Below are 17,277 nucleotides of genomic sequence, written 5' to 3' on the forward strand. Positions count from 1 at the left end.
AACTATTCATACTTTGAATTGCATTGAACTGCTCAACAAAAGCAAGAAAATGTGTTTCGCGTGTAATAATCATGAGCAGCTTAAGTAGCTTTGGCCGCGGAATTTGAAATAATACACTGCATTCTGGGATATACAAAATGGCAGCTTCCATACACTTCTGAACTTCATCAAGATTTAATTTAGATTTTGGATTTGCTATCACTCTTTTTTGCTCATTTTTCAGCACACAAGGTTAGATCAATCAGTCTTTGTAGTGAAATTATTTTGATACGATTTAGGTGTTATTTTTTTCAATTACGAACGTGGGGAAGGCAAGTCAGAACAAGTTGAACGAGGAACATTGGTGATTTCAAACATGTTTTATCACAGGAAGCATGTCTCAAACATGCCTGCAGTATAGTTAACTTCATAAACAGAAACAAAAATTAAGTTTTGGATGTATTAAATCACACACACAAAAATCGTACGGTAAACTTCCGAGTTGTGCAACGTTCTTTGTAGCCAGTTGTGGTCCGGGCTCTTTTTTTTGTCAAACGATTGCCCGACATTTTATGTCACAGTTACTTGAGGGCTAGAAAAATAAACTGATTTATATTGTTACTGAGATTTCTAGGCCTCAGGTGACTGTACAATAATATCTGCCTCCTCACAGAGCTTGAACTTTTGTGTTAAGAGGGCACCCTTTGTATGGCAAAAAATTAGAAGTGTCCCATAACACTAGTTGCTATTTTGGACAAAATGTCCTGCGCTAATTTTAAAACAACTAAAATTCTAGTATACGGAAAATCTGTATTTTTCCAAGGGCACCAAGAAAAACTCATCGGACATCAAGGCAATTGTCTCTAATGTGTCCACAAAGTTCAAGCTCTAACCTTGTAGAAAAACAAAACAACAACATTACATTAAGTTTATGCATAAATTAATTGTAGATTTATCACTGTTATTTAGCCATTATTGCGGTCAGTGGAAATGTGTGTTGATCACATACAAGGTCTTGGTAAAGACCAACCAAAGCACAATAATGTCACTAGAATTTCTAGAATATTGATATGTAATTGGTATGCACACACATGCATTCAATCAAGAACACGCGTGAATCAAAAAGTCATTTACACTAAATAGTCAATGCTAAAACCATACACTCTTATAAGTAGGCATGCATGTCCACTAAATACTGTATAATTTTTGAGCTTCAACTCTACGTTAATGTTTTGTCTGTTCAACTTGAGTACTCTCATTAGACAACAATGAGCTCATGTCAGCGTGTTTAACTCTACATGTATACTGACCAGTTAATCTGTGAATAGATGTTGGACAATGAATACAGATGTATTGTGTCCTCTTTGCGTATTCATGACCTAAATTATCAAGCCTTATAAAGAATGCTATTCTATGAGCCAGTACATTGGTTTGAGCTTTACTGCACACTGTCTATCCTTACTAGGACATCATGTGCATGTTGACTATAAATCTTTCTGTGCCACTTTTATGAACTCTTTAATTGAATCAGAGACAATACGTAGTCAGGACTTCGTAGTTTCTGGTTCAACTATCACAGTTCCAAATGAATTCACAGGACTTTGTGGGCATGTTGGAACAGGCAAATTGATTTACTTATACTTGACCTGTTTTAGTAATTAACATGAAATAATTCTCTAAGTTACTATGCGAATATTTTTAAATATCACTGAAACCTGTTTGTTTTCAATATCTGACATTTGGTTTTTATAAACTATTTGTCTGTTTTTATCTATATTATCAATTTTGAAAGTTTTAATTCAAGATAACCTTACTGAAATTTTAAAATCAGAGAAACAATGTGAATATCTATCAACTGCACATGTGGATTGTAACACCTGAAATGTTGAAAAAGTTGATACAAAAATTCATGTACAAGTGAAAAAAATGACAGTAGAATCTCGCAATTGTTTTGACCTGAAACAAACTTTTGTGAATCAGGAAAAATTTCATTTTAATTTTAGTATTGGTAAACTATTCACCATGACGGTTCCTTTCGACAAGGGATCACAGTGACATGTGCAAAATTTATTTCTCAATTCATCAAGGTGGCAAAAAAACGGTTACATAAACTTTAAATAAATGTCTGTGCTGAGCATCAGAGCAAGCACAGCACCCCATAACACTGTTTGACAGAGTTTATCATCCGATTATTCATAGAAATATTTGTACCCTGTTAAGATGGAGAAGTGGCAGGTATTACCTTTAGTGGGTGTCATTCTTGCAATATTCCTGAATTATCCTGCTCCAAAACTCTCCACAGAGATGAAAGAATGGACAAAATCTGGACGTTACTTTACACACAAAGAATACAGGATTTTTTACAAAGGTACTTTGATGTATTTTTTTTTCCTTTTTTTTTTGTATTCTTCATCTAAGACCTGTATTGCAGTAACTACATGTACATCTTTTACAGTGTTTACGCAGATGTATTTTTACAACCAATTATTTATTAAAGAAATCTGGGGGCTAATCTGCACTGGCTTGGAAGGTTGTAAATGATTAGCTAGTTTGAATTTGCATAACAATACTGACAATGAACGTGCATTCAACGCCACAAGTTTTTTTGTTTTTTTAGCCAATCAGAATTCATCTTCCGAGCCAGTGCAGATCAGCCCGAAATCTGGTGTGGGTTTCTAAACATATTGAATTCTCGTAAATCATTGGATAACCATAGTGCAGGTCTTTTTGCATTTTTTTTGATGCCAACCATTGAGTGCCTAAACAGAAACATTTCTGAATATGCTTGCCAGGAAGCTGAAGGCTACTGGTGTAATAACGAAAATTATATAAGTGCCTTGAAATAATATGAAATCTACATTTACTGATAACTATGAATAAGAAATATTTTCTAAACGCATGTTATTAACTTCAGAAACCATTGGTGTTGGTGACAATACAGTGATTTGTCTGCATGGTTTCCCTACGTCAAGTTATGATTGGTATAAGGTTTGTTGAAATGAAATGTTGTATGAAGTGTTACAATTATGTTCACCATGGCTGAATACACTGTGTACAATGTAATATAATTTTCAGTGTCTTGAACATGTGCAACATCGCAACATTTTAAATCATTTGCACAGTGCATCATGGGAAAAAAACGTTACCAGAGAAGGCATTACCATTGAACAAAATTTCATTGACATGCACAATATGGCAGACATAACAGACATAATTATCTTTCTTCAATTTTTTAAATCCTTTCTCTGCAAAGCAATAAGAATTTTTATTGTAAAAAGTCAGAAAGTTTTTTTATCACTGCCAAATTGAACATATTGTATTTGAGAGTCTGAAAATTGGAAAGACTTTAGTATGCTTTGTATACTCGCATAATTACTCATTGCAAAAATTTGATGTAAATTTTTTGACATTTATTGTCACTGCCCATTTACTGTAATCATTTAATGCCAAAGCTTACTTACCATACTGCCTATTTATTGTAATCATTTAATGCCAAAGCTTACTTACCATACTGCCCATTTATTGTAATCATTTCATGCCAAAGCTTACTTACCATACTGCCCATTTTCTGTAATCATTTCATGCCAAAGCTTACTTACCATACTGCCCATTTACTGTAATCATTTAATGCCAAAGCTTACTTACCATACTGCCCATTTACTGTAATCATTTCATGCCAAAGCTTACTTACCATACTGCCCATTTACTGTAATCATTTCATGCCAAAGCTTACTTACCATACTGCCCATTTATTGTAATCATTTAATGCCAAAGCTTACTTACCATACTGCCCATTTATTGTAATCATTTCATGCCAAAGCTTACTTACCATACTGCCCATTTAGTGTAATCATTTCATGCCAAAGCTTACTTACCAGACTGCCCATTTATTGTAATCATTTAATGCCAAAGCTTACTTACCATACTGCCCATTTATTGTAATCATTTCATGCCAAAGCTTACTTACCATACTGCCCATTTATTGTAATCATTTAATGCCAAAGCTTACTTACCATACTGCCCATTTATTGTAATCATTTCATGCCAAAGCTTACTTACTATCCTGCCCATTTATTGTAATCATTTCATGCCAAAGCTTACTTACCATACTGCCCATTTAGTGTAATCATTTAATGCCAAAGCTTACTTACCATACTGCCCATTTATTGTAATCATTTAATGCCAAAGCTTACTTACCATACTGCCCATTTACTGTAATCATTTCATGCCAAAGCTTACTTACCGTACTGCCCATTTACTGTAATCATTTCATGCCAAAGCTTACTTACCATACTGCCCATTTACTGTAATCATTTCATGCCAAAGCTTACTTACCGTACTGCCCATTTATTGTAATCATTTCATGCCAAAGCTTACTTACCATACTGCCCATTTATTGTAATCATTTCATGCCAAAGCTTACTTACCATACTGCCCATTTACTGTAATCATTTAATGCCAAAGCTTACTTACCATACTGCCCATTTATTGTAATAATTTCATGCCAAAGCTCACTTACCATACTGCCCATTTATTGTAATCATTTCATGCCAAAGCTTACTTACCATACTGCCCATTTACTGTAATCATTTAATGCCAAAGCTTACTTACCATACTGCCCATTTATTGTAATAATTTCATGCCAAAGCTTACTTACCATACTGCCCATTTAGTGTAATCATTTAATGCCAAAGCTTACTTAACATACTGCCCATTTATTGTAATCATTTCATGCCAAAGCTTACTTACCATACTGCCCATTTAGTGTAATCATTTAATGCCAAAGCTTACTTACCATACTGCCCATTTATTGTAATCATTTAATGCCAAAGCTTACTTACCATACTGCCCATTTACTGTAATCATTTCATGCCAAAGCTTACTTACCATACTGCCCATTTATTGTAATCATTTCATGCCAAAGCTTACTTACCATACTGCCCATTTATTGTAATCATTTCATTCCAAAGCTTACTTACCATACTGCCCATTTATTGTAATCATTTCATGCCAAAGCTTACTTACCATACTGCCCATTTATTGTAATCATTTCATGCCAAAGCTTACTTACCATACTGCCCATTTATTGTAATCATTTCATGCCAAAGCTTACTTACCATACTGCCCATTTATTGTAATCATTTCATTCCAAAGCTTACTTACCATACTGCCCATTTATTGTAATCATTTCATGCCAAAGCTTACTTACCATACTGCCCATTTATTGTAATCATTTCATGCCAAAGCTTACTTACCATACTGCCCATTTATTGTAATCATTTCATGCCAAAGCTTACTTACCATACTGCCCATTTACTGTAATCATTTCATGCCAAAGCTTACTTACCGTACTGCCCATTTATTGTAATCATTTCATGCCAAAGCTTACTTACCATACTGCCCATTTATTGTAATCATTTCATTCCAAAGCTTACTTACCATACTGCCTATTTACTGTAATCATTTCATGCCAAAGCTTATTTACCATACTGCCCATTTACTGTAATCATTTAATGCCAAAGCCTTCTTACCATACTGCCCATTTATTGTAATCATTTAATGCCAAAGCTTACTTACCATACTGCCTACTGCATACTGTCATACAGAAGCTTATACACCGTACTGCCCATTTACTTTAATCATGTTATTCCAAAACTTACTAATCATACTACATAAAATTTGAGTCATGAATGTCACATTGCTGATTTTCTCCTCTGTAAAGCAATACATCATTATTATCTTCATTCCTAAACAATCACTGGCAATAGTTTATTGATGATGTTGTTGGTACTGCATTGTCCACAGTCAAATAATGATGTAAAAGAAAATGTTGATGATGTACAAATGTTGAAACCGTAATTATTTATATTGCAATAATATTGTTGTACATTACAGGTATGGCCACAACTTTTGAATAACTTTGATAAGGTCATAGCACTGGACTTGATTGGTTTTGGATTTTCAGATAAACCAGTATGTATCTCATCATTGTTTATTTACATTAAAGTAGAAGCCTGCTCATAAATACACAAATCCAGAATTTGTTCCTTTTGGGCAATATGTTGACTGCAAAAAAGTTGGAGGTCAACCATCCTAATTTTTGAGAAAATGATTGTATATTAGTAAATAGTGGCCATTTTGTCAGTATTATAATGCTTTGGCTGGCAACACTGAAAATGGATAGGGTCATGTCATGTCATGACTTGTTAAATACAATCTTCACTACATATGATGTTGTATTTTCAGACAGCGCCCTCGGAGACGAGTTTTTTGCAGCTGCTATGAATGTTATTGAGCAATTGTGGGTCAACAAGTCTTTTGGAAAATCACGAAAAGTCACTAAACTATATGGCATTCTTATAAGATTCATATCAATAAAATTACATGACTTTATTATGTCATATCATTGAGCAATATGTGAGATATGAGCGAAATACCTCCACCATAGAAAGCAAAAATGCCATTTTCTGAGAAAGTGTCCAAAGTCTTTTTTTTGTAATCCAATGTTTGTTCAATGTGGGTTTCATATGATTTGTACAGCAAGTGTAATAATAACCTTATTTAGTCCCCGTTCAGGCGCAGCCTGAAAAGGGGACTTTATAATTCAGGTTATGTCAAATGTCCATTTTTCCGTCTCCAACATTTTCTCAGAAATTCTACAGCAGATATTAGTGAAACTTGGCAGGTTGATGAACAAGTCTCTGCTGAGTATGCACGTAACTTTTTTTCCAGATCTGAAAATCCCAAGTGGGTCTTTTTCACGATTTTCATCAAAAATTACCTCTCCTGGCAACATTGACAGAACGTCTGCGCATGCTCAGAATAAATTAATTACTGTTAAATACTTTATTTTTGCTTGCAACATTTTTTTTTGCTATTTTCACTGAAGGAATGTTTCAGTTAAAATAAAATCCAGCGAATATACCCTTTTCTTATATTTTACAGTCAACTTGTCAAAAATCAATGAAAATAAATTCAATACAAAACACCCAGAAAAAGTCTTTTCAGCGACTGATAATCCAGCTGAAATAAAACATTTTACAGTAGATTAGATCTGTGAGTAAAGCTGCTGTTATTACGGCACGTGATTTCTCCATTGCGTACAATTTATTATAGTACTGTTTATACATGTATTCTGTTCGGCTCAGTGGTCTCATTCACTAGTTACTAGAAGAACTAGTAACTTTATTTGATTTTAAGAACTTCAAGAAGGCGGCATAAGAAACGTGTTTGCAAAGGTAAGTTCTCCAGTTTCAGCAAAATTGAATGTTTATTGGGGTACGATTGGTGTACATTCCGTGACGTACTGACGTGAATATTATGATGACTGCCAGCTTTATATTCTTGTGAAAAGCCAAAAAAGCAAACAATTGTCTCCAATCTACGAAACTAGTTCGTAAACTGTCAAATTATTGTACATGGGGACATAGTTTTCAACTAAATCGTTATCCGGTCTTTTGCTTGTGTCGCGATTTCCGAAATATCCACAACTCGGGGGGGGGGTCCCTGTGTCGATCAATTTATTCATTACATAATAGTAGGTTGCCTATGATTATATTCGTATTTTTTATGTTGTGAGCATTAAACTGTTAGTTGTAATTAAGATTTTGCAGATATCCTGCGATTCAACATGGCGGATGTACAGTGACAACACGTGTATGGACGGTCGGACCATGAAATCGCGCTTAGTTTTCTCAGCAGTTTATTTTTTTTTATTTTGGATATTTCATTCACTCCTGACGCCTAAAAGAGTCTAATTTATATTTTACCATAGTCATCGACACCTATTCAAGAGTATGATGTTTATTAATTGTGAATAGCCTGAATGGGTAAGCTTCGTTTCGACAACGAGCTGTTATTTCTGTGAACAATGTTTAATTATTCTTTGAATGCTCAGTTTATTTTTTGAAAACAACTAATTTTTGGATTAAAAAAAAAAATCATGACGTTTTCCCAGTCAAAATCAAAGCATAAAGATCTTGCTAGAACATCGGTGAATCTCTACAGTACCGCGTTGCATTCACCACGAGGTCACTGAACCGTCATTAACATATTTAAATGAGCCACGTGTAAATGGAAACATGGCGGATATTGTATCGTATCGGGCATTTACATTCGACCGAAATCATTCGTTTACAATGAAACTAAGTTGAATATTACTTCGAATTCATAAAAATTCAACAAATTAATTATGTGTGTGTTATTATAATCATCACTGAATTATAATCAACAATTGCAATACTTAGGAAACAAGTAAGTTATTCACTTGTGAAACACAAAATGACCAGATTGTGCTACCGTGATCATTTGCTACCGGTACTAACCACTAAGCAATGTATTTGTGTTTGTATTTATTCGAAACTTCTTTTAGAACATACTTTACTTTTCGTTATCATATTACATTATGTGATTTTTTGGGGGGATTCAATTACAACATTTCGCGGTGCCTATGAACCAAAGGCCTTTCACTCTTCTTTGAGTGTGACACCTAAACCAGAGGTTTTATGGTGTATAAACTGGCACTAAATGAAAAGGCCGTTGAACCTTATTCAAATTTATAAGTACATGTTATTATGTATTTCATTATGAAAACTGACTAAATTAAATGTCATCTTATTTTTAATTGTTTGAACAGAATGATTTATATCGGTAATGACGTTTTCATTCAATATTAATTGTGCAATTGTTAAAATGCCTACCTACACATTTATTGTTTTTGTTTCTGAAATAGACATTTGTAAAAAAAAAAAATTAAAAAATCATGCTTGATTAAAATTCAAAAAAAAAAAAGATGTAGCCATGTAGTCCCTTTCTGTTATCTGTTTCCAACTTCTTCCAAAGTAAAACTGGCAAAGGCATGTAATTACCATACAATCATCAATTGTGGGAAAACTTGTATGTTATTGAAAATCTTTATTTTGCTGTCTGTGAATTAATATAATATTTGAAATGGCGTAATGGATCAAAATATTCTCAAACAATCGGTCTTCTGGTGGCACTACACTCGCATTTATGCACAGTCAGTATCCCAATGCGCGATCTCAGCTTACTAAGTGATGATGGTGGTTGAAACGGAAAACTGAATACAAAAATTCAGTAACATCTCAAACGAATTTCCATCTGCTGTGAATGCATGTTTCGTTGCATCAAATAAATAACCCAATTTTATGATAGAAGCTTGCGATCTTGTGCCATACAGGGTCAAGTGATTGAGCAATAAAAAATGTGGTTTTATGTATCAGGTCGTTGAATGTATCCAAAAACATGGTACCAATGATCTGAAATTTCAGGAGTGCTCGCTGAAGGTTTATCAATCTTGCGTATTGTCTTGTTCTTTTTCAATCCTGCATTTCAGTTACTAGAATTTATACTAAAAAAAATAGTTTCTGTTTTTCTTCTAATAATTCAGCCACTCTCAAAAACTACTGTGATTGCATAGCGATACATGTAGGGCCATTGTCAATTAGTTCGCCTGATCAACACAGCGTTATACATAGGGCTGATATTGAATCACAGAGAGTAAAATCTTGTGATACTAATCTCTAGAACCACTCAGATTGGTACATATGTCTTATGAACCCACATGTGTATATCTTGGACAATACTCATTTTAAACTTTTTTTTTTACAGTGGTGCTGTGAACTGCTTCAATTTTGCAAGGCAATTTTTTCTGGTTCCTACAACATGGAGTGTCAGGGACTTTATTGAAATGTTGTACACAAATTTCATAAAATCCTGAATATATCTAGAAGTGAAAATTAAATGGTTTACAGTATTTTATACCCATTAATAATGATTGAAATGCAATAACATCACTGCACTAAAAAGACTTCGAACAATTATTGTTACTTCTCCATTGAAGGTTATGAGCAGACCAACCTTTATCGCTACTGGCTTTCTTAATTATTACATGTACTTGCTCTGAAAACATAGCTTTTACAATTGTTTAAATTAACAGATGTTGTTCTATGTACAATGAATAAACCATACTGTGTTAACAAATTGTATTTGACAACATGAGAATGATTCTGATGATGATGTGGTGATGTTGAAACAAACCCAGGTCCTGGTAATATACTATAACCTGATTAACAAAGAAGTCATGTACATCAAGGTTCACTCAGATTTATGAATGCAGTTTCTTGAGCAAGTATACATGTATGACAAATAGTTTTGTTGCACTTGTGTACTCTGAGATTCTGAACATGGGTCAGTGGAAGTTTTTAGTTGTCAGTACAAAACTAGATTATGGGAAATCACTTTATGATGAGTTGTACCCACAAAGATGTACATATTTATTCACCTGTTTGCAGATGTTCCTTGTACTACCTGTACTTTATAATCAAATAACAGGGACTGTGACATTTCATGTCTTGTTATTATATGTTTTTTCCTCCTAGGAATACATACATCATGAGAATGCCGAAATCCAAAACGTTTAAAACAGATTTAGCGTACTTCTGTGTGGGGACCGGTCAAACCCTGGGGGCAGCCATGTTTTGTTTTCTATTATTAGAGGATGTTTACACGCATAATCATTCCATATCTGGAATTTGCATTTCCTAATATGGTAGGATGGAAATACCCATTGCAATACCGCAAAATTACAGCATGCTCTAGCTTATGGCATTAGGTGACAGATGTATAAAAATATTTATACACACAAAATTCAAAAACATGCACTGCATGATGACTGAGGTTGAAGTGCTGTATTTCTCCACAGAACCCTCATGACTACAGTATCAAGGAACAGGCAGACATCGTGGAAGATTTATTGTTTCACCTTGATGTTACTGAAGTGCATTTACTAGCGCATGACTATGGTGATACAGTGGCACAGGAATTGCTATACAGGTACATATCGGGCATATAAGCAAGTGCCTGCACAACTTTCAAATTTGTACCAGTTCTTAGTAAACTGGAAAGTCATCAATTCAGGTGTCTGGCTAGAGTGGAAGCTTGACATTTGGCTCTGTATTATGTAATTGTGAATTTACTGTCTACACAAAATATTTTATAACTTATGGAACATTAAAATAGGGGATGTGAATGTTAATTAGAAAAATAAAAATGTTTATTTTACAGGTTTGACAACTCCCAGTTTGTAGTTCATCAAAAACTTAAAGTAAAAAGTGTTTGCCTGTTAAATGGAGGTGAGATTTATTATAACTAACGATTTTTTTTTTTCTACTCTTATAAATATATTTATGTGCGGAATCAGGATTACATTGTCTATAATTACATTACATTAAAAAATGAAACAAAATTGTATTTGAGTATCCTGTTTTGTATAGAATACATAATAGTATACATTAGGTGGGACTTACTGTTGAGTTGTCGTTGGTGTTCTTGTTGTTATCATCGTTTGCGTCTCTAAAATGAGTTTTTTGACTTAACAGTAAGTGTTGTTAAATTTACAGGAATTCTGCCAGAAACCAATTTTCCAATGTTATCCCAACAGGTATGATCATCAACAATTTTTTTTTAAAACCACATTTTCTAAGAATTAATCAGAAAGTAATGAATGTAAATTTAAGTACTGATCGGTAAAAAAAACAAGCAGCCTATCGGCTGAGATAGCTCCGCTGTTAGCAATGCACATTTCAATTAAAGAACTGAAGACATCATTAGAAAATGAACAATATGAATAGTATCAAAGCAATCGGACTTAGTTTTTAACAAGAAGTCGAAAATATCACTTTTTACCAAAAATTACAAAAATATTCACCAAAATAAATTAATTAGAGAATTGAAGATATCATCACAAAATGAACAAATCTGAGAAAGGTCTACATGTAGTATCTATATATGTAATATCAAAGCAATTGAACTATTGATTTTTAACAAGAAGTTGAAAATATCACTTTTTACCAAAAATTACAAAAATATTCACCAAAATTAGAGAATTGAAGATATCATCACAAAATGAACAAATCTGAGAAAGGTCCATGTGTAGTACCTATATATGTAATATCAAAGCAATTGGACTTGCGGTTTTTAACAAGAAGTCGAAAATATCACTTTTTACCAAAAATGGCAAAAATATTCACCAAAATTAGAGAACTGAAGATATCATCACAAAATGAACAAATCTGAGAAAGGTCTACATGTAGTATCTATATATGTAATATCAAAGCAATTGAACTATTGATTTTTAACAAGAAGTCGAAAATATCACTTTTTACCAAAAATTACAAAAATATTCACCAAAATTAGAGAATTGAAGATATCATCACAAAATGAACAAATCTGAGAAAGGTCCATGTGTAGTACCTATATATGTAATATCAAAGCAATTGGACTTGCGGTTTTTAACAAGAAGTCAAAAATATCACTTTTTACCAAAAATGACAAAAATATTCACCAAAATTAGAGAATTAAAGATATCATTACAAAATGAACAAATCTGAGAGAGGTCCACATGTAGTACCTATATACGTAATATCAAAGTAATTGCACTTGCGGTTTTTAACAAGAAGTCGAAAATATCACTTTTTACCAAAAATGACAAAAATATTCACCAAAATTAGAGAATTGAAGATATCAACATGAAATGAACAAACCTAAGAGAGGTCTACCCAAGGTACATATACACCAAGTATCAAAGCATTCAAGCTCATAGTTTTCAAGAAGAAGTCGAAAAAGTAAAACATTGACACGGACGACGACGGACAATCACTCATATGATAAGCTCCGCTCGACAAAGTCGACAGCGGAGCTAAAAACTATTCCTGTGATTGATTTGTGTTCCTTTACAGGTGTTGTTACGTCCACTCATTGGTCCCATGCTCTGTTATATAATGAATTATCTCAGCTTCAAAAAAGGGTGAGTTTTCAACTAACCCAAGACTATATGCACTTTTCAAGATATCTGCTATAACCACATAGCGACCACACCCAATGAACTCAATCATAGTCAGCAATTGACCGTAAATTAAGATTATAATGTCATCATAATATTGTATTTTGTACACCAAGAAATTGCCAGCTAACTTGCTGGCTAGTTTGCTGATGTTTATCAAGTTGGAACTGGCTGGGTCAAAAGAAGACATAGAATATCAATAGAAGATACATTTCTCTTTCAATTTATTTCATTCATTCTTATTTATTGATTGATGGCAAATGGCAAAGTTAAAAATAATATTAATATAAATAAGATAATTAATAAACAAATTATATGTACATGTACATTTATGTACTTAACATATTGGGTACTGTCATTGGTCACATATGTCTAATGAAACAGTGAATTTTTGCATGGTCATTGACTCTGTTCCCAGAATACATTCCAATGTACCTAGTTTTAATACTGGATAACAATGTTATCCAATTGACTTGTTCATTTTGATTGATATACAACGCCCCCTTGCTAAGTCCGGTGTGTCTGGATCCAAGCAAAAACTGCAACTTATCAGGCGTCGCGACTTACCAAGTGGAATTAATGCATTGAAAAAGGATAAAAAAAACATATACACACATAGGTTTATTTATACCGTAGTATGTTTTCGTTATTGTAAAACATCACAACTTCACACGATCTCATCATTGTCAGATAAGTTTCGCACATTTTCTGTTCAGTCTGCCTGTTGATCAACTTTGAATAATGGTCTCACTGACTGCTAGATCTTGTGAACCCTTGACTTCATCTCACCTTTCTTTATACAGTCGTTCACTGCGAGTTTTTTACATACGAACAATTATATCAAACGGCACCAACTGAGAAATATGCAATGTTTGCAACTTGACGCTCCGTCGATACCTTGAGGCGGGCCACCATCACCCTTTGTATCTCAGTAATTGATGGACAGTAGATATCTCCTCCCACCCTTCAATGGTCATTTAAATACACCATACAACAAAACATTTAGTTCTTTTACTTCAAATCTGTCTGCAAACACAATAGAATTTTTGGGAGCCATCCAACTACCCGCGACTTAGCCAAAATCGTGACTTACTGAGGCGCTACTTAGCGAGGGGTCACTGTATACATGTATCAAAACTAGGGAGATCAACTGTATCAATTTAACTCAACTGTACGAGTTTCTTTTACACTGCCCACATTTAGCCAAATAGTGTCGTCTTCTTAAAATGGTTTGATCCAACAGTTTGATCTTTAGGATGCATACAGCAGAACAGTCAGCCGCTTAGCTGGCAATATTGCTGTTTTGGTGAAGAAAAACTATATAGCGGTGATTGACAGTGTGCTGATATATTAGGGATTCTGAATAAAAACTGAATGCCGAATCCCTAAAATTCAAGCTTAGTATTAAAGCTTGTTGACTACTGGGGAGTGGGTGATATATTTCCTTCAAATTTCTGTTGCATCAATGACATGCCAGTGAATAACTAGTAGAATCACAGCAATAGTCTGTGTCAGTGACACATCATGTCAGGTTAGAGGGTACACTAGTGATGGAAATAATTTATTGCAAGCATTGTCAGTCATGAGGATTATGCAGAAATCTCCACATGCTGCTTTTAAACTTGCCATTGAATGGAGTATTTTTCTTACAGATTTGAAACCATATTATAAACTACATATGTGTTTGTGTTTGTCTTGTTTACCATCAGATTAGGAAGTGTATTTGGTGAAAACACTCAACCAAGTCGTGCTGAGATGTCAGATTTCTGGGCTGCTATAAGATGGAACAACGGTCATCAAATTGCATCCAGGTGAAAATCATTAATATTTCCATATATGGGCATTGTATATTTGCATAATGTATGATGTCATCATACTACTGTTATTATTTACCATGAATTTTTGTGAACCTGGTAACAATGAAAAATTATATATTGATAAGTTTCATTTATAATTTGCAAATTTGTGAGGTACCATTCGCTAGCCACTATCATATATTACTGGCCTAGAATACCGGTAGACATTTTTGCAAAAGATCATTTGTTTGACTTAGACAGGGAAAACTTATTGGGGCAGTAATAATTTTATTTCATGATATATTATAGACATGAACTTTAATCCAAAACAATCACTAAAATCATTGGTTATTAAACAAAATTCAGCTGAACTTTTGTGAGAACTCTGCATAGCAATGCGATATGTGCAAGTACATGGCAATGGTCAGTACAGGATCCAGCAAATAGCAAAATATAGTCCGGATGTATCAAATTTTTGTGAAAGTTGAGACACATTATAAATAAACCATTGTGGATGGGCAATGAGAAATTTAGTTAGATTTGTAAACAATAGTCACTCAGTTACAAAACTTTTTTTTCCTGGAAGGTCGGTGAGTTGGGGATATGTTTGTCTAAAGAATAATAATCCCCAGTACTCTCAAAATTAAATGTGTGAAAAAGTCAGGGTATGATATATACTTTAATATTTCATTTTTGTTTTTGTTTTTAGCTTAGGGAGTAATATTTCATATAATTACAAAGTGTGCATGAAACTTTAATATTGTCTCATCTTATTTTAAAGACTTCTGCAGTACATACCAGAAAGACATGCTAACAGAGATCGATGGGTTGGTGTCTTGCAAACCACCAAGGTTCCTGGTAAGTTTCTCATCTGTGTGTGTTTGTCATGTGCATATAGCAAATGCAAGAGGTATATAGTGAAGATTTTGTGAAAGAAAGAACTCTTTTTTTTTTTTAATGCTGGTATCTTTATGTCATGCAAAACAATGGTATTTTTATTATATGTACAGCTGAGTTTCGACAACAACTACTGACATAGCCAGTATTTCACTAACTTCATTTTGTTCGAAAGATCATATTAAAAGCATTGTTTGACTGTGACAGTGAGACTTTGCTTCATCAGAAAACAAGCAATATTTACTGTATATATATATATACCTGTTAATTATAACTTGACGAATGTTTTATTCCTTGCTTTGTAGTACAGTTTTTCATGGTTTTAGTGCATCACTGATCCTAATAAAATGCAGTTGAAGTGTTCTGATGTTACGACTCCTAATGTGAAATGAGACAAACATCACTGAATTCATTTGCTATATAATACCGTGTCATATTTTTCAGTACATGTTATCTATGGTCCTGCTGATCCAGTCAATCCACCAGTCTTCCTAGATAGATATCGGTAAATACCAGAGTATATATATTATAATGTTACCGGTACTTCATTTATTATAAACAAGACCACCTGATTCAAATCTATTTCTATGTTTTGAAATCAGCAAATCAATCCACTTTGATGGTTGTTATTCATTCCCACAAAAAATGAAATTTGCATTGCCAAATCAATTCTGGGGGGATAAAAATACCAAATCAACACTTGTATACTAGTCGTACTGTTTTTAATATGCTCCTATATCTGCATATTTTATTGTCCACGTAGCGCTTGTAAAAGTACCAGTATGTGAAGAAAAAAAATTCTTATTCGAAAAGTTCTGTGCTAAATCCTTGAAATTGTCACCAAAGTTATACATGTATTGTTATTTCCAGTGTACTCTTTATGTATATATTCTCACAATGAACCTAACTCCTTTAATTTTGCAGGGAATTGGTGCCACATGCTGTGATCACTGTCTTGAATTCTCATATCAGTCACTATCCACAGTTAGAAGATCCTACATCAGTGATGACGGCATATTTAGGATTCTTAGAGTCAAACAAACTTATTTAGTTTGTCCACACAAAGTAGTTACTGATTGATCAAAACACAAATGATATTACTTGCATTTATTGCAGCTTATGTAGATTCTTTATAAGATAGTTATGACAACCATTTTATCCTGCCCAGAGCCTAGATATTAACATTGAAAAGACCCGGGGAATTTGGATACTTCAACTAATGTTGGCATTCAGTATGACAACACTGACTCTGTTCAGTCTAGGAAACTTGTGTAATCCAATCATTGATGACAAATTTGCCTGCTGCTTGGCAGGGTATCTTATTCAAAGTCAGCGGTCAATTGATTTTTGAATCGACCATTTTGGCAAGGTTTTTAGGAGTAGCAAATGAGAACATCAGAATTAATTGTCTTTATTAGAGTCAGTGTGTCCTACAAGACGTACAATATTTAATTTCTCAAATTCAGACAGAAAAGATCCTCATTAAATACCTAAATCTAGCTCTAACATTTGAATCTGTAAATAAATTTTTTTAAATTACTAGTACCGGTATCTGATCTTTTTTTAAATTGCATCCTAAGGATAAGCCATGAGCTGGACTCATGAACTATACAATATCAAACAGACCAGATTATGTCAAGAGATTGACAGAAATTCTTTTTTTTCTGAGTGACATAAAGTCACATTGTACGAGAGAAAGTATTGTTTACAATAAATCTATGAATACAACTTATATTACTTGTG

At 33.6% G+C, this 17,277-nt stretch overlaps 1 protein-coding gene across 1 annotated transcript; it reads left to right on the forward strand.

The window, feature by feature from the left end:
* The first annotated feature begins 107 nt into the window (after positions 1-107).
* Positions 108-17,265, forward strand: LOC102807757 (mesoderm-specific transcript homolog protein-like). The gene is made up of 12 exons (XM_085496866.1): positions 108-231; positions 2,179-2,347; positions 2,894-2,967; positions 5,875-5,952; positions 10,703-10,833; positions 11,065-11,132; positions 11,400-11,440; positions 12,738-12,805; positions 14,551-14,652; positions 15,419-15,495; positions 15,979-16,039; positions 16,459-17,265. Exons 2-12 carry the CDS (start codon positions 2,200-2,202, stop codon positions 16,583-16,585), a joined length of 975 nt encoding a protein of 324 aa, XP_085352992.1. The 5' UTR covers positions 108-231; positions 2,179-2,199; the 3' UTR covers positions 16,586-17,265.
* Positions 17,266-17,277: the final 12 nt, after the last annotated feature.

Source organism: Saccoglossus kowalevskii, chromosome 3 (assembly GCF_978046115.1).
Source record: "Saccoglossus kowalevskii chromosome 3, keSacKowa6.1, whole genome shotgun sequence".
NCBI lineage: Eukaryota > Metazoa > Hemichordata > Enteropneusta > Harrimaniidae > Saccoglossus > Saccoglossus kowalevskii.